This window comes from Morchella sextelata (assembly GCF_020137385.1).
Source record: "Morchella sextelata strain SCLS chromosome Unknown scls_13, whole genome shotgun sequence".
NCBI classification, from domain to species: domain Eukaryota; kingdom Fungi; phylum Ascomycota; class Pezizomycetes; order Pezizales; family Morchellaceae; genus Morchella; species Morchella sextelata.
In genome coordinates, this window is record NW_025408628.1 from 57,339 (window position 1) to 78,930 (window position 21,592).

General features: G+C 45.9%; 6 protein-coding genes across 6 annotated transcripts; 4 read left to right on the top strand and 2 right to left on the bottom strand.

Annotated features, from left to right (window-relative positions):
* Positions 1 to 2,127: 2,127 nt before the first annotated feature.
* H6S33_002382 (uncharacterized protein) lies at positions 2,128 to 6,425 on the top strand (the record flags this gene model as incomplete). The annotated part of the gene is made up of 13 exons (XM_044833842.1): positions 2,128 to 2,311; positions 2,400 to 2,548; positions 2,607 to 2,654; positions 2,883 to 2,960; positions 3,028 to 3,247; positions 3,301 to 3,408; positions 3,549 to 3,644; positions 3,745 to 3,918; positions 3,971 to 3,995; positions 4,043 to 4,630; positions 4,693 to 5,137; positions 5,206 to 5,572; positions 5,632 to 6,425. The coding sequence occupies 13 exons, from the start codon at positions 2,128 to 2,130 to the stop codon at positions 6,423 to 6,425; spliced, it is 3,276 nt and encodes a 1,091-aa protein (XP_044692543.1).
* Positions 6,426 to 6,662: 237 nt separating this feature from the next.
* H6S33_002383 (uncharacterized protein) lies at positions 6,663 to 7,221 on the top strand (the record flags this gene model as incomplete). The annotated part of the gene is made up of 2 exons (XM_044833853.1): positions 6,663 to 6,969; positions 7,022 to 7,221. 2 exons carry the CDS (start codon positions 6,663 to 6,665, stop codon positions 7,219 to 7,221), a joined length of 507 nt encoding a protein of 168 aa, XP_044692544.1.
* A 54-nt stretch (positions 7,222 to 7,275) lies between these two features.
* On the bottom strand, positions 7,276 to 8,366 carry H6S33_002384 (uncharacterized protein; the record flags this gene model as incomplete). Its single annotated transcript, XM_044833864.1, has 4 exons — positions 7,276 to 7,604; positions 7,678 to 8,106; positions 8,201 to 8,289; positions 8,356 to 8,366. The coding sequence occupies 4 exons, from the start codon at positions 8,364 to 8,366 to the stop codon at positions 7,276 to 7,278; spliced, it is 858 nt and encodes a 285-aa protein (XP_044692545.1).
* Positions 8,367 to 9,153: 787 nt separating this feature from the next.
* H6S33_002385 (uncharacterized protein) lies at positions 9,154 to 14,228 on the bottom strand (the record flags this gene model as incomplete). The annotated part of the gene is made up of 3 exons (XM_044833875.1): positions 9,154 to 12,641; positions 12,727 to 13,549; positions 13,887 to 14,228. 3 exons carry the CDS (start codon positions 14,226 to 14,228, stop codon positions 9,154 to 9,156), a joined length of 4,653 nt encoding a protein of 1,550 aa, XP_044692546.1.
* Positions 14,229 to 15,901: 1,673 nt separating this feature from the next.
* H6S33_002386 (uncharacterized protein) lies at positions 15,902 to 16,895 on the top strand (the record flags this gene model as incomplete). The annotated part of the gene is made up of 3 exons (XM_044833886.1): positions 15,902 to 15,930; positions 16,001 to 16,488; positions 16,582 to 16,895. 3 exons carry the CDS (start codon positions 15,902 to 15,904, stop codon positions 16,893 to 16,895), a joined length of 831 nt encoding a protein of 276 aa, XP_044692547.1.
* A 2,359-nt stretch (positions 16,896 to 19,254) lies between these two features.
* On the top strand, positions 19,255 to 21,467 carry H6S33_002387 (uncharacterized protein; the record flags this gene model as incomplete). The annotated part of the gene is made up of 4 exons (XM_044833897.1): positions 19,255 to 19,594; positions 19,643 to 20,030; positions 20,053 to 20,287; positions 20,430 to 21,467. 4 exons carry the CDS (start codon positions 19,255 to 19,257, stop codon positions 21,465 to 21,467), a joined length of 2,001 nt encoding a protein of 666 aa, XP_044692548.1.
* Between the last annotated feature and the right edge of the window lie 125 nt (positions 21,468 to 21,592).

A 21,592-nucleotide genomic window follows, 5' to 3' on the forward strand; every position in this document is an offset into this window, starting at 1 on the left:
TGGGCTTCGTAGGCCCAGGTTTGTTCATAATATAATGGTAAGGGAAGTTGAGAGGCAGTATATCAATCAAAGCAGATCATTACGCCGCTATCAAGGTAGAAAATCAAAGGGTTAATTTAAGGCATTTCATATTGGGAAGGGATAATATTTAACACAGGGGGTTGCTTGATTGATTGATTGGTTACTTCATTAATCAACACAGGGGTAAATGAAAGGGTAAAGAAATAGTCGAACTATCTGAGCAGGTTATATAGAGATAGAATCGACCATCAGGGTGGGGATTATTAATGAGGCTGATTAAAGAGGGAGGGTGAGCCATGAGGGGAATATATAGTGGGGTGTATGTCGTGGGGGGCCGCTAATGAGAGCATATTTATAGCTTCGAGCTTTCACACCCCCAATTGTGTAAACCAGGGTTATAGGAAATAGATCTAACGGTCAATAGATTGTATAGGAACACTAAGTGATTTTTATTTTGAGTAATGATAGTATAGTTCTCGTTCATAAGCGATCGAATTCAACGAAAAACACAACAAAAATTACCATTATCAACCCTTCCTCCCCCCCCCCCCAAAAAAAACCCCAATTTTTAAACGATTAGCTGAGGGTCTTGAATAATCCATATTCATTTTTGAATGAGCTGTAGCAGCTTTCATGCGAACAATTCTGAAACTTCTGCCAAGACCGCGAATTTGTATGGGGCTTCGCACAAACGTGGAGCTTATAAATTTGGACTCTTTATAAGTGTATCTATCTCTACCTCTAATACCATACATCTAGGTGCTTCATTAATATTGCGTTGTAGGTAAAAGTCATCTTTTGTCGAATTTTGGTCTGTTTCGTTGCTTTCGGCGCGAATCCGATTGTGGTTCGCACGCGCAACCTCATGTTGGTTGCTATGTGGGAGGTATCCACATCATCGGCGGTTTCCCCATAATGTGCGGTTTGGAAGCTTAAATACAATACGTTAAAGGGTAGGCGACCTTCGCTCCCCATTAACCGGAGCTTTTCCAGGTCCACAAACATCGATCCGGACCCTCGGTAGGTATAGGTATATTCTATTACCGCTGAGGAACATCGGGAGCGCTTACCCAGGGTACAACAGGTCTACAGTTATGCTAGGGGATATCCTGAATATACTACTACCGACTACTACCGAGTGTTAGAGACTATTGGTACACCGCTGTATGTAGGATATTACGTCCGTTGCGCAAAGAATTCCAGCCCAACTTTCCGGCAGCCTGATTGGTGCCGATCCTCCACTTATCCAATTAGGATATCCGGATTTAGTGCTGTAGTCCGCAAAGGCTCTGTTCATTCAAAGATTCCCAGAAGCCAATTATTGATTTGCCCACATAAAGCCCGTAAGCAATTGAAGGTGCGTGACATCCTTTAGTCTGGCAATGCAGACTCCCCATAATTGAGTAATTCACTTTGTACAGGAGATCATCTATTATGTGAGAAGAGAGTGGCGGGATTTGTTAGTAAAGCCACTTAGTCTTAGGAAGTTCAACATCTATTGCCAGCTTAAAAGACAGAGTCTCTAGATGAATCTCGACCTACCAGTCAGTTGTCTGCTATCATTGGTCCGTGGCGACCGAGTCGTCAGCTGCGCGCGTCCCCCATTAGTCAACAGGCCATCCAGTAGAAGCGTTGTTGACCAGGAGGTCGGAACACCTCCTATATATCAAGCACCATTTTAAAAGAGATACCCCTGTTATCTCTACCCAATCACGATGTATCCGATGTTTGAGGGGAGTGGGTATCTAGGTGTGCCATGCATATGGAGGCATATCCCATCGTCCGTCAGTGAACTGCTGACCCCCAGAAAAAAGCAGGTTTTGTATAGCTCTACTAACAGATCCTGTTATCGATCTATCTCTCTTATCAAACAATAGATCTCCCATACAAATTGAATTCCTCTATTATAGGGGGGTGAGCATTGACGGACCGTGGGATACCCCGCTTCTCTAATATTACGATCATGATCAGAGTTCCAATCTCTCTCAACCGCAACATTTCTTTACAAAAGATAAGGGTTCTTCTGCATCATAAGATTAATCTACGTTCCACAAGTACGGAATATTAACCATCAATGGGAAGATTCAATGGTTTCTTGTGCCTACAATGGAGACCGTCCCGCAGATCTCCTCCCGGGGGGACCTCCAGCTCCACTCCGGCTCTCCCTTTAGCGGCTCGACCTTCGGGCTCATTCGAACGGCTGATCATGAGTACCACTCGGGCTTCAATAAGCTTACCATTGGTGGCTGCGGAGCCATCGAAGGAATATCTCACTGCCTCTCCGAGTGCCGTTAGACCCCCTTCCCCGTCACCACCCACTCGACCTTCGCCGGAACCTTTAATCTCTGTACCTAAGGACCCTGACGAGCACTCCCTAGCATCTTCATCTTCCACTATCTTGCCGCCACCTGCTGCGACTATATCTACATCATTTTTATCGCACCAAAGTTCGCTATTAGCTCCTGCAACAGGTGCTGGAAACTCTGCGATTCCGGACCTTTCTGTCGCTGACAAGACCTTATCCCTGGTTTGACTCTCTTGTGTCACTTATTCCAGGCGTGAAATCTAATAGACCATGGTGTTAGAACAACGCTCAGTCCGCTCTACCAGTCTTAATCAATGTTCAAAGCACGGTCTCGAGCTTGTGGAAACAAGCCTACAACAGATTGACCGCCAGCGACCAGGCTGCATTGCCGACGCTACAATCTCACGACGGGGAATTCATAGATGATATCTTAAAGGCGACGAAAGAGAGCAGAGATCACTGCCAGGCGAAAGGGCTGAAATTTAAATTTGGAGAAAAATAAATCGTTGTCCGTGATCTGGCAGATAAAATCATCACATGGATTGACAAGTTCAAGGCTATAGGTGACACCGTGGTTCAATTTGATCCGGTGCACGCGGCTTTGCCTTGGGCTGCTGTACGGCTTTTTCTACAGGTTTGATTCTCCCGACCTGAGATTCTACACACACACGAAGGGCTTTGTATACCTAACGTTCAGCTAGATGGCGGTTAATCACAAGGAGACTATGGATTCGGTGCTTCTTGGTATGGAACAGGTTACTAGGCTCACGACACGATGCGCCATCTACGAAAGGATGTACCTGGGGGCGGCATCGCCACTATCTATTGCTCCGAACTTGGAAGAGGCGCTGGTGACGCTCTATTGCTCTATCTTGCAATTTCTGATATTCACGAAACGACACTTTGAAAAACACGGTCACGGTAGGTCACTACTCAGCTCTCAGACCTCATAGATTATAGCTGACCCGGCCCAGAGAAAATAGTTTCCGGGCTGCTTGGCAATGCAGGGAAGACACTTTTTGATGCCATAGGAACCGCAGAGTCGCAACTCATGAAGGAGATAACACCGGCCGAAGGAGAAAGTAAGTTCTGAGCTGGAAAATACACACCTGGCAGAGAGAAGAGTTCGACGTAGCTGACATGAATGAACTCGGTGAAGCACAGGGAGGTTCTTGCCCACAGATCACACCTTCTCGGGCCCCCACTAATGTTTGATTATTAGTGCGATTTGAAAAGTTACAGGACATGCTCAAAAATCTTGATATTCCAATCCGAAGCACGGAAATGATGACCGACCTGGTATACAAACAGCATATAGGTCGCGCACAAACCCTGTTGTGTCGTACTTGGCGAGAACACGTTTCCGCTCCAAGTATAGTGGCCGGAGATTGTATTTGCTAATCCTTACGATCCTTTAGACAATTCACGGCAAGAGATACTACAGTGGCTTTCCGAGGATCGGTTCCACGAGAACCACAAGACCGCAGAGGTGGATCTCCTAGATAACACGGGTCAGTGGCTGTTTGAGGAAGACAAATATCGTGAATGGCGTTCATCTAGCGCATCAGGCATCATGTGGCTGCGAGGCAATCGTAAGTAAATCTTCCCACACTTGAGAAAATTGATTTCTGACGTGCTTCGAAGCCGGTGCGGGAAAGACGAAACTTACGTGAGATATCACGCCCCCGTTAATTGGCATTGCTTACCGTCCCCCAGTTGTCAGGTTATCCATACACTCGAGGCACAGCTCAGCGGCAAGGAGCCTGTAATCTTCTTTTACTTTAATAACAACGACTCCAATCGAAGGGACTCGACGATCCTCATGAGGACCATTATCAAGCAACTATGCCTTGTACCGTACAAAAGCGGCTTCCCGGCTCAAGTGCTGGAACGTTATGAGGAGCGAACGAAGCGCGGAGCCAAAAACGAAAAACTAAGTTTCGACGAATGCTACAAACTTATAGTTCCTCTTCTCGATACCTGTCCACAATCCACGATAGTCATCGATGCCTTGGATGAGTGTGAATTGCGACAGCGCAAAGCTCTTCTCAAGACCTTAAGTGAGGTGATAAGATCATCAACTAGCTTGGTCAAAATATTTATATCTAGTAGGGAAGACATTGATATCAAGATAGAGCTCCAGCATATCCCGAACCTTTCTATCGACGCCCAGGATAACCAATATGATATCCAAAGATTTGTACACCGAGAAATCTGGGAGCGAGAAAGGCTACTCAATGGAGGTGCTTCGAAAGAATTAAAAACGCTGGTGACCTCTAAAATTGAAGCAAAGGCGAATGGGATGTGAGTCTGCCCCCTCTCCCTGGACCGTGTATCACAAAGAACTCTGAGTCTCAAAATTGAAGGTTTCAATGGGCGTATCTTCAAATCGAAAACCTCTCTCGAATGAGGACGAAAAGGGATATCGAGGAGAATGTGGAGAGATTACCAGCCACGCTAGAGAAATCATACGACGCCGCCCTGTCAAATATTATGGCGTGCCCACGCAACGAGGAGCTACTTGCCAAGAGGGCATTTGCATGGATTAGATGCTCCTACAAGCCAGTACTACCCTCCGTATGGGCTGAGGGGTGTTACTCGCCTGATGACCCGCCCGCGAATGGTGTCGATACTCTGCTCGATCTTTTTCGAAACCTAGTGGTCCGGAATGAGCAGCTCGGCCAAGTCGTCTTTGCACATCTATCGGTCAAGGAATATCTGGAAATGGTAGATCCTGATTCCAACACTGCTCACTCGATGGTTTCTTTATCTTGCCTTTGCCGCTTGACGGGTCAAAACGAGTTGACTATCGTACGTCCTCCAGTGCTGCTGCATGCATAGTCTTATCCACGAATTAAGAAATAACTAAGAATTTCTAGGATGACGAGTTGATCAGTGATGACGAGGGGGAGGAATTGACTTTGCCGTCGCTCAAGGCGAATACATTCTTCTTTTATGCTTGCGTCCACTTCCCTTCCCATGTAGAGTGCGCTCTGAGCAAGCAAAGCCCAACGCGTGGGAGGGTTATTCCGGTGCCAGAGTGCTTTCTCGGTGAATCGGCGGGCGCGGGAAGGGGCTACCGCACATGGCTCGGCCGCATCAACGAAGAGGTACTTGCGATACGCGAATCCCGCCCGTCCCGCCGTCCCCGCACGACCAGGAGCCGGGCCAGCTCCGAGAGCGAAGGGAAATCGGTGCTATGTGCCGGAACACTCCTTTACTCCGAGCCTATGAACCCGCGGACCGGTCAATCCGCGCCGGTGCGCTTAGATCAACTACATACAGCAGTATGCTTGAGGCCGTAGCTCGGATCGCAGACGCCGAGAGTGTCCGGTGGGTCTTGCACCGACATGAGAAGTCGAACAATACCGCAACACCGGCTCAAACTCTAAGGGGAAAGCGTCCTGCCAGAGGTACAGAGCTACAGTCAAGAAGGATCAAGACCAGCTTAACGATCACAGAGGCGGTATTGATGGCTGCAGTGAGGAACGATATGCACGCCGAGGAGATCATCACTGCACTTCTCGAACACACTCATGGAACCATCGAAATCACAGAGGCCATCTTTGCAGCGTCGTTGGAAGTGCAACGTGCTGGACCCGGGCGATACATGGATTATAACGTGCGGCATCGACTGGGCCCTTGGGTTATGGAGAAAGATAACCCACTGGCCACGACCGAACTACTGCTCAGACGCCCCGGCACCGCCATCAACGTGACAGAAGCGGTGCTCCTAAAGGCACTGAAGGTCGGCTATTGTATACCGGTGCTCCGCTCACTACCCCCAATGTCAGTAAGCTCTAGCACTGTCACTGAGGCAGTCTTGGTGGAAGCGGCGGATTGCCATCGTGGTGATAATTCAACAATCTTGACCTTCCTCCTCAAGGCTCAAAATACAAACATCCATGTCACAGAGTCACCTCCAATCGCGGCTGAGAGGAAGGGTGATGCAGAAATGATGGCCTTCCTGCTCGAACAAACAAGGGACAAAAGCGATATTCCCCCGGGGCTACTCTTGGCGGCGACAAGTAATATTTGGAACGGCGGATCTGTTCCGGGCGATTGGCAGATACCCCGAATTCGTGAATGGACCGCTTAACACATGTATTCGAGAGGGGACCGGTCCATTCACGAATGGACTGGTAAAATGTAGTTTGGAAAAAATTGTTGATCATGATTCATGAGCGCGCTCAGCAACCAAGGCTGCTAGTAGGGCGCGCGACCTCAACCAGCAATGATTTTGGGCGAGGGCTGGTTGATGTCGCACGTGCGGCCCTAGTACTTAATCTCTTCTTGAGTGCCACTGTACCATGATAATCAATCTTTCATAATCAAAATGTCAGACAACACTTCAGATCCTGCTGCCCCCTATGGGCGAACAGCTACAGGGAGAATTAGAAAGAAGCCAACAAAGGTTCAATCAAGTAAAACTGCACCAACTCTGCCTGCTATACCTGATCAACTTTCTACTTTTTGCCCTGTTCCTGCATGTGCAAGAGATTTCAGATACCGGAAAAACCCAGAGAAAGCTGTTTGGCAACACCTCCGGTACTATTCTAGAAGAGATGAGGAGGGAAAAATTAAGGAAGGCGGACACACTAAAGCTCATTATTACTATAAGGAAAAAGCCAAACCAGCATCAGGTACTAGGTTTTCTCTTTTCCGGGAATTGAATTAATAATTAATTTTTTTTAGGAATGAGCAAGAAGGAAAGAGAGCATGCAAATTCAGCTAAATGGAGGGCTAAAAATCCAGAAAAAGCAAAGAGTTCTTCTGCTCTCGGTGCTATCAAGGTTAAGGCTGAGCTACAGCTTAGGCGTTCCGGAGATTTTAGTGAGGAGAAATTGAAGGAATTGGTGGACGAGATGATGAGAAAATGGGAAGAGAAAAATTAAGAATAGAAAATTTTATTTAGAATTCAATCATTTTAGGTACAAATAATAAAATACTTAATTTTTCCTCAACTGACGTCCCCTCTTTGTACTTTGTTGTTGTGGTGGAGATGATTTATATATAAGACCCTCGAGATCCATTAACAACATATCCACATCAATAAAAGAACCATACTCCTGTGCAATTGGGTCACGTAATACCTCCAACGCCTCATCATACTGTATCTGCATATCAGAGGAAATAAAGTGTGTTAAAATCTCTGGAGCAATCACAGATCTGAACAATATCTCTGGATCCTCGTTTTGATCTCCTTCAATTTCCATTTGCCTCCGGAATTGTCCAGAATGTCCTACCCAAAATGCGACCGGTGTGATTTCTATAAGAACTGTTTGACCAGTTTGATTAGTTTAATAATTTTAGGAAAATTGGAATCATTCTACCTGATTTATAATATCCACAAGGAATAGACTTATTCTGCTCCAATGTCCGCTTAGCCGATACGGAAGGCCCATTTTTTCTCCTTCTTCTTTGGTTGATAAACTCTTGATAGAAATCCAACTGTCGGTAATTCTTGATAGTGCGTTTGATAATATTTTCATGTTGACGTAGGCGTTCCTCTATAACAAGTTCTTTTGTCCTTTCAATAATATCTGAGAGGAGCGGGTATTTTTTCTCCATCGCATATATCACTGCACCATGAATCTTCTCACCGTATTTCCATTGTATCCAGTCCAATTTCTCCTCCATAATTCTCTGTTCACTATTATTGCTAGCAGATGAATATTGACTGTCATTGCTAGAGGGTTCTCGAGAACTACTTTGATTTTCATTCTCGGTGGCTTCATCTGACTCATCCGATAATAGTAGCGGATCAATTGGAATTTCTTCTATATGAAAATTAATACCTAATATGAATTATCAGAAAGTGACTAAATACCAATTTCGTTGGGAATATTTGTTGTATTAGTACATGCTTCTAACCAAGGGTGACAGGGGGAGGTGTAAGTTCGGTTTTCCTTAAAACATCGGCAGTATCGAAGATTGCAGTTTTTCCGACAGTTACATGGTACCTATAATCCATTGAAAAAATTAGTATATGAATAGTTTTATAAATGGAACTTGAATATATTTTATACATTTCCGTCATTACGTAAACCAGCCGAGATCATTTGTGATGCTACCTGTAACGATATGCTATTTCTATTGTCTGGGATTTCAATTCCTGCAATAAGAGCCTTCAGGATTCTTTCTAGTTCTGTGGTTGGGTAATGACGCTCTAGAATACCATGTAAACATTGCAGTTGGTGTCTGTCTGGATGGGGTTTATTGATTATTCGACAAAAGATTCTTTTGTTATCTATTGACCGACGGGATAATGGAGGAACTGCCAATGCTACTATATCTCCAACATTAAAAATGTCAACTTTTTTCCGAATGTTGTATTTTTTAGCCATTGATAGCTGTAACGGGGACTATGGGCGTAGGAACTATAAAGCCAAGGAATACAACCGAGGTGAAGATGTGGACGTAGGAGGTTCGTGGACTATGGACTATGGGGCCGAAGGGTATACCTAAGGCGAGAACGGAGACTGTGGACTATGGACTATGGATGGTTGTACCTGGTCTAGTATACCGGGTAAACCCTATGACGTAGCGCGAACCAAATAGTATTCGTAACTGTGAAGTACAGAGGTTGCATAAAGAGAAAAGGAAAAGAAAGAGAAACAAGAAATCACAAGACAACGCCCCCCTTATATATCCATACCCTATCCCAATGCTGACTCATACCCTCGCATAACAGAAACAGAAAGACCATAATAGAAACCCGCTGTACAAATCCCAACCACACTATACAATCCTTCCTCTTCGTACCCTAACACCTCGCATAACTAAACCAAATGGCTGCTATTACAGACCACTCCCCCCTCTACGGCCTACCTCCTGGTAGGCTTAGGCTTTCGTGGATATCGTTCGTGAAATCGTTTGACAATATTGGGCGAATGTTCAACATCCGACAATGGCTGCCACGAAGCTTCGTCATAACCGGCATACTTAACCAAGTATTCAAATCTTCCCCGACGAGCCCTGGAATCCAAAATATCCTCGACTTCCCACTCCTCCTGTCCTTCAACTTCGACCGGCGGTGGTGGTAACTGTTGTTGTCCTGGTAAAGGATCGTTTGCTGCAGACGACAATAAAGAGACATGGAATACAGGATGAACTTTCATAGAACGAGGGAGTTCCAACTCATAGGCATAAGGATTGACAATTCGCTTAATGAGATATGGCCCAATACGCTTCCAATCGAGTTTCTTCGAGGGTCGTTTGGTGAGGACATGGTGGGTCGATAGGAAAACTTTATCCCCCATACGATAGTAAGGCGCTGGAGTCCGACTTATATTGGCCGACTCTTCTTGAATCCTTTGTGCTCGGAACAATTCAGCTCGTAAAACGTCTAGTATATCCTTCATCTCTCGTGCAATAGTATTCGCTTGGTCTTCCGCTGTCGTCTTGCCATGTTCCAGAGGGCCGAAAGTCATTCTTGGATTCCTTCCCAAATTGGCATAAAACGGAGAAATTCTTGTTGTTTCCGAAGCATGGTTATTGGTTGCGAATTCGGCCATTGGTAACCATCGAGCCCAATCATCCTGTTGATAGGAGACATAACTCCGAAGATACAGCTCCATCACGGCATTAATCCTCTCCGTTTGCCCATCCATTTGAGGGTGGAACGCAGTAGAGAACTTTGATGATATTTCCAGACGATCGCATAGTGACCTCCAGAATTCTGCAACGAACTGAGTCCCCCGATCGGAAACCATGGTATTAGGTAATCCATGTAGTTTCCAAACATTGTCGATATACAGCCTCGCTACTTCCCTCGAGTCTGTCTCCTTAGTTGTTGGTATTAGATGTCGCATTTTGGTTAGTCTATCTACCACAACTAGAATCACATTATACCCATTGCTTTCGGGGATATCGGTGACAAAATCCATTGACACATCCGTCCACGGTCCATCAGGTATTGGCATGGGACGGAGTACTCCATAAGGCGCATTACGTGGTGCCTTACTACGGGCACACACATTGCAATTCCTAACATACTGGTCGACATACTTTCGCATTTGTGGCCAGTAGTATTCTCGATTCAAAAGCTCTAGGGTCTTTGCTCTACCAGGATGTCCTGCTGATGGTTTGTCATGGTGTTCTTTGAGAAGTCTTAGCCGAAGGTCGTTGACATCCGGTACATAGAGTGCGCAACGGTAAAGTAGCCGACCGTTGTTATCTTCCGTGCATTCGGCAAGCGAGATCTTATTCGAGTGATGGACGCGGTTCCGAAGCATCGCGAGTACTTTGTTCGGGAAACTGTCAACTTGGTAAGCATTTAAAAACAACTCTTCTACAGTGGACATTCCTTCAGCGGATTCATTTGAAAAAGAACCCGCGAACAAACTTAGGTTTGAATCCAAATTTTTTCGCTTCAAAACGACCTGGCTTTGATGCGTCAACCGTTCATCCCCCTCCTTAGGTAGGTCACCCGACCTCCTAATCAATGCATCCGGCTTTGCCCCTTGTTTTCCTGGTCTAAATTGAATGACAAAATCGAAACGTGAAAGAAATTCCGACCAACGGGCTTGTCGACGGTTTAATAGCTTTGTTGACATAAAATATTCGAGGTTCCTATGATCGCTGAGGACTTCGATTGGGAATTGGGCCCCTTCCAAATGATGTCGCCATTCCTCAAAACATCGTACAATTGCCAGAAGTTCTTTGTCAAAGATTTCATAGTTGCATTCCGCAGGGGAATGCTTCTTTGAGAAGAAAGCAACTGGATGTAAAATTCCTTCATCATCACGTTGGGACAGGATTGCAGCAGTAACATAGTCGGATGCATCGGTTTCTACTACGATTTTCCGATTCGGATCAAAGTGCGCTAATATGGGTGCCGTGGTGAACATCTTTTTCAATGTCTGGAATGCTTCCTCCCTCTCATCCGTCCATTCGAATTTAATATTTTTCTTGGTCAAAGCCGTAAGCGGAGCAACAATCCTTGAATATCCTAAAATAAACCGTCGATAGAAATTCGCAAATCCCAAAAATACTTGAACATCATGAAGGTTCTTTGGTGTAGACCACTCCAAAATATCGACAACTTTCTTCGGATCCATTCGATTCCCATCCGGGGTGAGAATCAAACCAAGATACTTCGTTTCTTGAACCATAAACTCACACTTCTCAGGTTTAAGATGGACATGATTCTCATCAAGTACCTTCAAAACCTTTTGAATATGTTCCTTGTGTTCCGATAGAGTTTCGGAATAAATCAGGATATCGTCCAAATACGCCGTTACAAATTGGTCGAGGTAGGGGCGTAGAATATCATTGATCCAATGCTGAAATGTAGCAGGGGCATTCGCTAATCCAAATGGCATTACGGTATACTCAAAATGTCCATAGCGAGTCCTAAACGCTGTTTTCCATTCATCCCCCTCTGCTACCCTGATTTGATTGTATCCCCATCGCAAATCCAACTTGGTATAATACTGTGCCTTTGACAGTTTAGCCAGAGTTTCCTTCAGAAGTGGTAACGGATACCGATTTTTAACCGTGATTGCATTGAGGCCCCGATAATCCACGCAGAGCCGAAGAGTCCCATCACTTTTCTTTACGAATAGTATGGGTGCTCCCGCTGGTGATTCACTGGCTCGAATAAATCCCTTAGGTAGATTTTCATCGAGGTATTCCCGTAGTGCTTTTAGTTCCACTTGGGAAAGGCCATATATTGGTCCATACGGTGGTCGTTTTCCTTCTTCTAAAACAATTTCGATATCGTGGGATGGCCGGTGCGGTGGTAGGACTGAGGCATCATACTCTTCAAACATGTGGAGACGGTGATGGAATTCCTTTGGTACTAACTGTTCGACATTGACATTAGGCTTATCCGTTCCTGAAGCGACAACCGTATGGTATTCCGGTAAGGAAATCGAAATGCCATGGACAGTAACTGCCGTTCCACTGAGTGAACAGTGTTGACAACAGTTCCGAAAATCAAAAACAAGCAGATTTTCTTTTGGTCGGATGGTAACATCATGTTGTCGCATCCAAGGCATCCCCATCACAATCGGATAGTGACTCAATTCGGTAACGAAGAACGGAGCGGTTTCCTGATGGCCATGGATGTCTAACAAGAGGTGGACGATATGAGTAATTTTTCCTGATTCAACTAGCCTACCATCGATTACCTCGAGTAGTCGTGGTTTTTTCAGGAGTACCGGGGAGAGTCCATGTTTTTCCATAAAGCCTTGGTCAATGAACGCATAACCTGATGCTCCTGTATCGATAAGAGCATAGGTAGGGACGAAGGAATCGGGGTTCTGGGAGACAGAGCAGGTGACGACAAGAGAGTCTTCAGACATCTTATCTTCGGACACGGTGACAGCAGGGAGAACAGAGATTAGTGGCGGGGCTGGCCCCTTTGGTTTGCCATTTTTTCCAAAGGGGCTGACCTTTTAACGCCGGCTTTTGAGACACTTGTTCAATTGGCTTTTCTCGCCAATTGCTGATGTTACGGGGATGTTTGGAACAAGGGGCGAGGTAACGAGACTTAGCGGGGACATGGCGACGTAGGGGTTTGACTGTGGTGGCAGAAGCGGAGACACGGGAACGAAGGTCAGCGATGGTGGCATTGGCTTGGGCCTCCCAGGCCTTTGCAACGGAGGTGATGTGAAGAATCTCATCTTCAGCATCAGCGAGGTTCTCGTCAGCGATGGCGAGACTTTCCTGATGTAGTGCCAGGCGATACCGAAGCTCCTCCTCTTCAGCCTTAGACTCCTCTAGCTCGCCCTTGAGAGCAACGAAAACTTCATCGCGGCCCCGGATAGTCTTGGTAGACTCTTCCTGGCATTCGGACAAGGTTTGCAATAGATCGGCAGCCTCTTTGTCAGCTGCTTCGAGTTCCTTGATGAGGCCGATAATGACCTCTTCTTGGGCCGTGTCAATAACGGGTTCGGGGATTTTGGAAGCCTTGATGAAAGCCTCCAAACATTCAGCAATGAGATTATGGGCTTCGGTAAGCTCATCACCGAAGTCTATATCCGTTGGGAGAGGACCATATGTGGTCAAAAATTCTGAAAGACGCTGCAACAACGTATCTTGAGTGGTGTCGGATATGGTCGCGATCAGAGCTAAGCGAGGCGGTGTTGTATTGGTTGGCTGTGGAGGATGCAACCTAAGTGTAACGGGGACTATGGGCGTAGGGACTATGAAGCCAAGGAATACAACCGAGGCGAAGACGTAGACGTAGGAGGGTCGTGGACTATGGACTATGGACTATGGGGCCGAAGGGTACACCTAAGGCAAGAACGGGAACTGTGGACTATGGATGGTTATACCTGGTCTAGTATACCGGGTAAACCATATGACGTAGCGCGAACCAAATAGTATTCGTAGCTGTAAAGTACAGAGGTTGCATAAAGAGAAAAGGAAAAGAAAGAGAAACAAGAATCACGAGACAACGCCCCCCTTATATATCCATACCCTATCCCAATGCTGACTCATACCCTCGCATAACAGAAACAAAAAGAACATAATAGAAACCCACTTCGCTAAACCCAACCACACTGCATAATCCTTCTCCCTTATATCGCAACACCTCGCATACTCAAACCACATAGCTGCCGTTACAGATAACCTCGTCGCGACCTCGGATGATCTCGGTAGAATCTTCCTGGTTATCGCACAAGGTTTGCCAAAAATCGGCAGCCTTTTCGTTGGCTGCTTCTAGTTCTGTGGTGAGGCTGGTAATAACCTCTTCCTGGGCCGTATCGATGACGGGTTCTGATGGCGTGGGGGTGTCGAGAGGCTTGGTGAGAGCCTCCAAACACTCAGCAATAAGACCATGAGCCTCGGTAAGTTCTTCGCCGAAGTCTATATCGGCTGGGAGGGGACCATAAGTGATCAGAAATTCTGAAAGATGCTGCAACAACGTATCTTGAGTGGTGTCGGACATGGTCGCGACTGGAGCTAAGCGATGCGGTGTTGTATTGGTTGGCTGTAGAGGATGCAACCTAAGTGTAACGGGGACTATGGGCGTAGGAACTATAAAGCCAAGGAATACAACCGAGGCGAAGATGTGGACGTAGGAGGTTCGTGGACTATGGACTATGGAGCCGAAGGGTATACCTAAGGCGAGAACGGAGACTGTGGACTATGGACTATGGATGGTTGTACCTGGTCTAGTATACCGGGTAAACCCTATGACGTAGCGCGAACCAAATAGTATTCGTAACTGTGAAGTACAGAGGTTGCATAAAGAGAAAAGGAAAAGAAAGAGAAACAAGAAATCACAAGACAACGCCCCCCTTATATATCCATACCCTATCCCAATGCTGACTCATACCCTCGCATAACAGAAACAGAAAGAACATAATAGAAACCCGCTGTACAAATCCCAACCACACTATACAACCCTTCCTCTTCGTACTCTAACACCTCGCATAACTAAACCAAATGGCTGCCATTACAATAGCTGTGCTTTGGCTGTATTGCATCTCACTGTTTCCAGAATATCCTCGCTGTATGAATTGATAATATGTTCCGCCGAATTGATTTGAGAATTGAGAGGAATAGATACTGATCCAGTTTCCGTTGAACCGGTTTCAAAGAGTCCAGAACCTGAAGGGATAACGCTTCCACGGGCACTCAAGTAGTCACTTTCTGGCTCTAGAGTAGGTATCTGAACTGGAGTAATTGATCTTGAATTTGATTCAAGATTTAGATAGCTGTCGGTATCTGTAATACGTTAGGGAATATAGAGTAGTATCGGGACAGGATTAGACTGTACATAAAGGTGCATTATCCCTATATAAGCTTCTAGGAACTAATGACGTAGGTTCAATATCAAGAATTGATTCTTCAACCTCATCAATAATTGTTGCCAATACTCGTTCACTCAAAGAGAGCTTGTGTGGGTTCATCGGTTGTTTGAAAACAATTTCATATGGTGTAAGTTTTGTTGTTTCATGACGTTGACTATTAATCGCAATACAAATCTCCGGCAAAGCTAAAGACCATTGAGTTGCTCGATTGGAATTGTCGTTAATCCATGCCTGTAACTTTCGCTTAAAGGTTCCATTTGCTTTTTCAATTAAGCCTTGAGACTGTGGATGACGTGGTCTACCATTTATAACCTGAATTCCATAACGTTCGAGTAAAATTAAGAGTGCACCCTTAAACTCTCCCCCATTGTCGCATTGCAAGATTTTCGGAGGCCCAAAATGACTCAACCAATTGGCCATTGCATTTGCAACCTGCTCGCTCTCTTTGGCAGTCAATGCATATGCAGATGAAAACTTACTAAAGTGATCACAGACATGCATTATCCATTTATATCGACCATCTGGTTCCATACTCATATCCATTAGATCCACCTGTGCTCGTTCAAAGAGATTGCCGACCTTAATAGGTTGCAGGGGCCCAGTTGTAGTTTTCGGCTTGTTAGAAATTCTCAAGGGGGTGCGTAGCGGGTATTCCGCAGGGTACGAAGAGTGTAATTGGGGACGGTATGGGAACTCGCAATAGGGGTACTACGGGACTCTAGCGTTGGTAAGGTTCGACGGGACACGGAGGAAGCGAGGCGGTGGTCTTCTTAAAGAAAGAAGAGGACGATAATATTGTATAGCAATGAACAGCATGGATACAGAAGACGTTGCGTAAAGAAAGAAGAAGAAAGAGAACGAAAAGTACAAACAACCCCCCTTAATATACTCAAGGAAATCCCAGCGATGACAAAGTGGAGGCGGCGAGCAATAAATCTTATAGTGCCCTAGAAATTATACCCTTCTTGCTCAACACTGGAGGTATATCTATGAAGATCACAGAGGCAGTTCTGGTGACGGCGGCGAGCAACGAATCTCTACACGCCCAAGATGTTATAGCCTTATTGCTCAAGAGTGGAGGTTTGAAAATAAAAATCACAGAGGCGGTTCTGGTGGCGGCGGCGAGCAACGAACATGAGAACGCCACAAGACTTACTGCCTTATTGCTCAACCATGATAATCCGAATGTCAAGACCACGGAGACGGTTCTTCCGGCGGCACCTAATACTCCTTCTGAATCTCAAGACCTACTAATAATGTCACAATCCGGGATTACACCACCTCCTACTCAGGCTGCGCAGGCCTCATCCTTCCCCACCGATAATGGTATCGAACCTACAGAGCTGATCCTTCTGGCGGCTCTGGGAAACACGAGCTACAGGTATGCTAGGAGTCTGACAACTTTGATACTCAAACATTCAACCAAAAACCCCAACATCACCAGGGCTATACTCGTAGCGGCGGTGAATTAATCCTCAGATCTAGATCTCATAGACCTATTTCTCCAACCCCCGAATGATAACGTCGAGATTGCCGATATCGTGCTTCTAGCTGCGGCTGGACACGAGAAGTGGCACGTGCTGGAACTCCTGTTTAGGAAATGCGCGCGAATTAAAATCAGAGAAGGTATACTCTGCGAGATGAGCCAGCATTCGTCGATGACACCGCTTATGTTAGATTTGCTGCGGCAAAAAGCACAAGTGACCGAAGCCATAGATGAAAATGGAGATATCACAACAAACAGTACTCATGCCCTAGCATTGCAGACCGCGCCTACTTTGGCTGCTGGTGAACAATGATCGGGATGTAAGAAATCTACAGACCTTCTCGTAAGTGCGCTAGAGAAAACGATGCATGCCAATGACCTCTTGTCGGAAACCGCTGATAGTAAGAAGGGAATAAACGAACTTACGACGACAAAGGGTAAATGTTGACGTTTCTCCCGGGTTCCTTTTTGTTAAAATTTCTTCAGCATTTAGTATGCCGCAGCAACTAAGACCTCCGCCTTTGATGAGAGAATCGAATGCGACAATTCTCTCCTCGTTCTGTTAACTTTTTTTCTTACATTGTGCCTTTCGCTGATTTATCTTTAACCATTATGACAAACAATACCATTTGGTCATTGAAATATGTTCCCGACTCTGGTATATCTCTGTGGAGAAACAAGCGGATGCCAATCGATTTTCCTAAACTGGCCTCCAGGAGCGCTTTCTCATGGCGATGAAAACTTTACAAATTGACCAACAACCGTTTGCATGCAATTAATAAATTAAGAAAAAAAAAAAAAAAAAGACCAACAACCGTCATGCCATATCACTCGTTGTAGTGGTTCCTTGGCGCCAAGCGACCTCTGAGCTATGTAATGCCCATTTTGGAGAGACTTGAAATCCTCTGTGCGTATTCCTTGGTCTAATGTCAAAAAGCAGCATAATATAACTATTTACAATTTACGTCTGAAATGTGGAGAAGGCAATTGGGAGGTTCTGGGGTCATTGTGTGATATTGTCATAGCTTTTAGGCTGCATACAATTCATGAGTTGAAAATCGCTTCGGCTCACTATTCTGCCGCTGCTATTGGTAATATTGTTGGTCAGAGGTTACAGCTGGTTGACAATATGAAACTTTGAGTCTTTTTATAGTGGTGATCTCAGAGGTAATACCTACATAGCGTTTCATTCGAGAACTTCCGGTTAGGGTTAGGGTTAGGGTTAGGGTTATCAATCCTAATCACAACTCTTGACACGTTTTATTTTTAATTCATTGATTGCATACAACCTCAAAGTTATAGAATATTGCACTAAACCCCTGAACTTCTCATCTGCCTCCACTACTTCTCAAAAAACATAATTTAAATCAAAAACAGATGAAAGTCACTAAACCTCGTCCCTAAATCTTCCCCATCCATATCCCATTTCTCTCCTTTCTTTTCCTCCATCCTCAGCTCTCCCCCCCTTTTCACTTTACTATTTTGTAAACTGATTTCAGATTTTTAAGGTCGCCTCGATGTATTTGTTTTTTCAGAATAGTTCCACAATGGTATTATGATCGCTATTATCTACTCGAGTTTCCGTTGTCACGTTGCATTCTGTCAGAATGTGTGATACACTATGCTCTCCGTCACTGCACTCATAGTCAGGTGAGTTTCTCTTCTTGATTCGATGTAGGTATTTATTGATATTGATATATCCGGTTCGTAGCTGGCTGATTATCACTCTGTCCCTTCAGTCTATTGGTTCGAACCTGATCAAGTATCTCTCTGAGAGTTTGTGTTGCGCATTTTCTTCATTTCCCCGAGTTATCCATTTCTTTTCTCAGTCTCAAATTGTTATCTCTCTTGATTCTCTTTGTAAGTACACAAATGACATAAAGCTGTCCTTGTCGATCCTTCCCCTTTTGACCAAGTTTTTTGATACTTTGTCCGCTTCTCGAATCCCTTTTATACCACCTATATGCGCTTTCACTTATTTGAGTCGGATTTGTGTATTTTGTGTTTTGCCCGCATTATATAACCATCAAATTTCGTGTGTCATCATTCTCTAATGGGACGGGGTTCTAGGGCAAGGACGTAGGCAGGTACCGAGATAGGAATCGACTCTAGATACATTCTAGGAGAAGGACAAGGGACTGGGCTGACTACCGATCGAAACAGAATAGAATTTTACTAACAAACAGAATGAAGACGTTGGGTAAAAAAGAAAGAAAGAAAAGTACAAACAGTAAGAACGAAGTTTCATGTATCGATTAGTGAACACACTGGGTTACGAAGAGTTGGATTAGTCAGAAAGGTTCTATTGGGTTCTACCAGGTTCTGTTGATCGTTAATGTATGAGTCACGTTGGATTTGTCATCGCTAGGATTTCCTTGGGTATATTAGGGGGGTTTGTTTGTATTTCTTGTTCTTTTTCTCTTTCTTTCTTTACGCAACGTCTTCTGTACCTACGCTGTCTAGTTACTATACAATATTATCTTCCTCTTCTTCATTCGAGAAGACCACCACTTCGCTGCCTCTTGTCCCGTTGACCTTTACCGACGCTATAGTTCTTAAGGACCCATATTGCGAGTTCCCACACCGACCTCTACCACCCCATTCGTACCCTGCGGAATACTCGCTACTCGCCCCCTTGAGATTACGTTGCGTCGTCATCCGCACCGTACGATATGTCTACTCCCGACCCACCTACATGGGCCCCACCCAATGACGTAGAAGAATTCAAGCGGCAGTATGAGGTCGACGCTACCGAATTATTTAAAAACATCGCCGTCCTTGTCCAACGCATCCGCCTCCAGAGGGATACCCTTAGCACACAATTCGCCGTCACCAATGAAACCATTGACAACCTTGAGGAGCAGGTAACCCTGCTCAACCTCGGCCTCAATGTCGCTCGTGCCGCCCCAGCCCCTACCATCGCTGTCCCTGTTGCCGCTGCTCCCCCACCCACTACTGTCCCCACCTTCAGGTCCGAAAAGTTCTCAGACTCTGAAAAATTTGATGGCACCCGTATCAAGCTCCCTGGATTCACCACCTAACTCCGAATGAAACTTGAAGTCAACCACGATCGGTTTCGAAACGTGGCAGCAAAAGTCATTTATGCCGTCAGCCGCTTGGAAGGGAGGGCCCTTGACCAGGTCGTTCCACTCGTAAACGCTAACCCTGCTGCCCCCTTTGCCTCCGTCACCAGCTTCATTGCCCACCTGGAAGCCTCGTTTGGGGACCCAGATCACCGGGGTACCACCCGTCGCCAACTCGTCACCCTGAAGCAAGGCAAAGGGGACTTCGCCATCTACTACTCACAGTTCCTCTGTATTGTGGCCTACCTAGATTACAATGAAGGAGCTGAGATCGACGCCCTGGCCGAAGGACTGTCGGAACATCTGAAGAATGCCATTAGATACCGGACAGATAGGCCTAACACTGTAGAGGCATACGCGACCATGTTAATGACAATTGACAACTAGGTTCGGGGCCGTAAAGCTGAACAATGGGCCATCCGTAATACGATGGGATAATTCACCACCCCCGCCGCTGTCGCACACCCATCTCATACTGCCGGATGCCTCGCCACAATGGACCTCTTCGACCTTCAAGCCCATCCCACTCAACACCCTGCCGCCGAACAACGATACACCTTTGTCAACGGACAACGCAAAACCTCTGCCGCTGAAAAATAATGACGGAGTGACAACAATCTCTGTATGTACTGCGTCAACCCCGGCCATGTCTTCGCCAACTGCCCCTCTGCCAATCACCTGCGCGGTAATCAACTGGTTGTGAGGGGCGCCCTCCTCGGATCCGCTCATAACGCCGCCGACCCCACTGCCCCACCGATCGCTAGCCCTACCTCTTCCAAGTCGGGTTTTCAGTAGTCCCGGGCTTGATCAATGGCCCCTGCCTGGGACCTTCCAATGTTTCTCCTTTATCTCCGTTCTCTATCTGTGGCTTCTCAGTATCGTCTGTGGAGGATAAATTGGATGGGGATCATTTTGTTGCTTCGTGTAAAATTGTAAACAATAAAATATCCATTCAAACCTACGCATTAATTGCTACCGGTTGCTCCGGGTTCGAATTCATTGATGAAACATTCGCGCGCTATAACAAACTCCCATTTCTGCCCCTTAAATCACCCCGTACTCTTGAAGTCATCGACGGACGGCCCATATCCTCCGGACAGATTACCCACCTCTGCTACCTACCGCTATCAATTGACTCCCACCATGAAACTATCCCCTTCTTCGTCACCAAACTCGTCTCATATCCACTCGTACTCGGAATTCCTTGGCTTCAATTACACGACGCTACATTACGGTTTAAGGACAATAGCATACTGTTCGACTCCGAATACTACAAGCGCAAGTGCAACTCCTCCACAATACCCGTTCCCATTAGAGGGATTGCACCACCACCCCGTTTCCACCTCGTCAGTTCAGCTGCTCTCTGCCACTTCACTCGAAGGGACAAGCTCCAGATCTTCAGCACAACTATCAAAGAAATCGACCAAGCTATGAGTGAGGCCCCTAAAGGAGATTGGAGGAACGGAGTCCCAATCCAGTACAAGAAGTTCCACGAGATGATGGACGAGAATTTCGCTAACAAAATGCCGCCTCGCCACCCCTATGATCATAAGATACCGCTTAAGGAAGGTAAAGAGCCCCCGTTTGGGCCACTTTATGGTATGTCCCGTGAAGAACTTATCGTACTTAAGCAGTACATCCAGAACAACCTTAAAAAGGGCTTTATTCAGGCCAGCTCTTCCCCCGCCGGCGCTCCTGTCCTATTTGTTAAAAAGGTTGATGGAACACTCCATCTCTGTGTCGATTACCGTGGCCTCAATGAACTCACCATCAAAAACCGCTACCCGCTCTCAAGGGCGTGAGTAGCGAGTATTCCGCAGGGTACGAAGAGCGTAATAGGGGACGGTATGGGAACTTCGCGATAGGAATCCTACAGGACTCTAGCATTGGGAAGGTTCGACGGAACAAGGAGAAAGCGAGGCGTTAG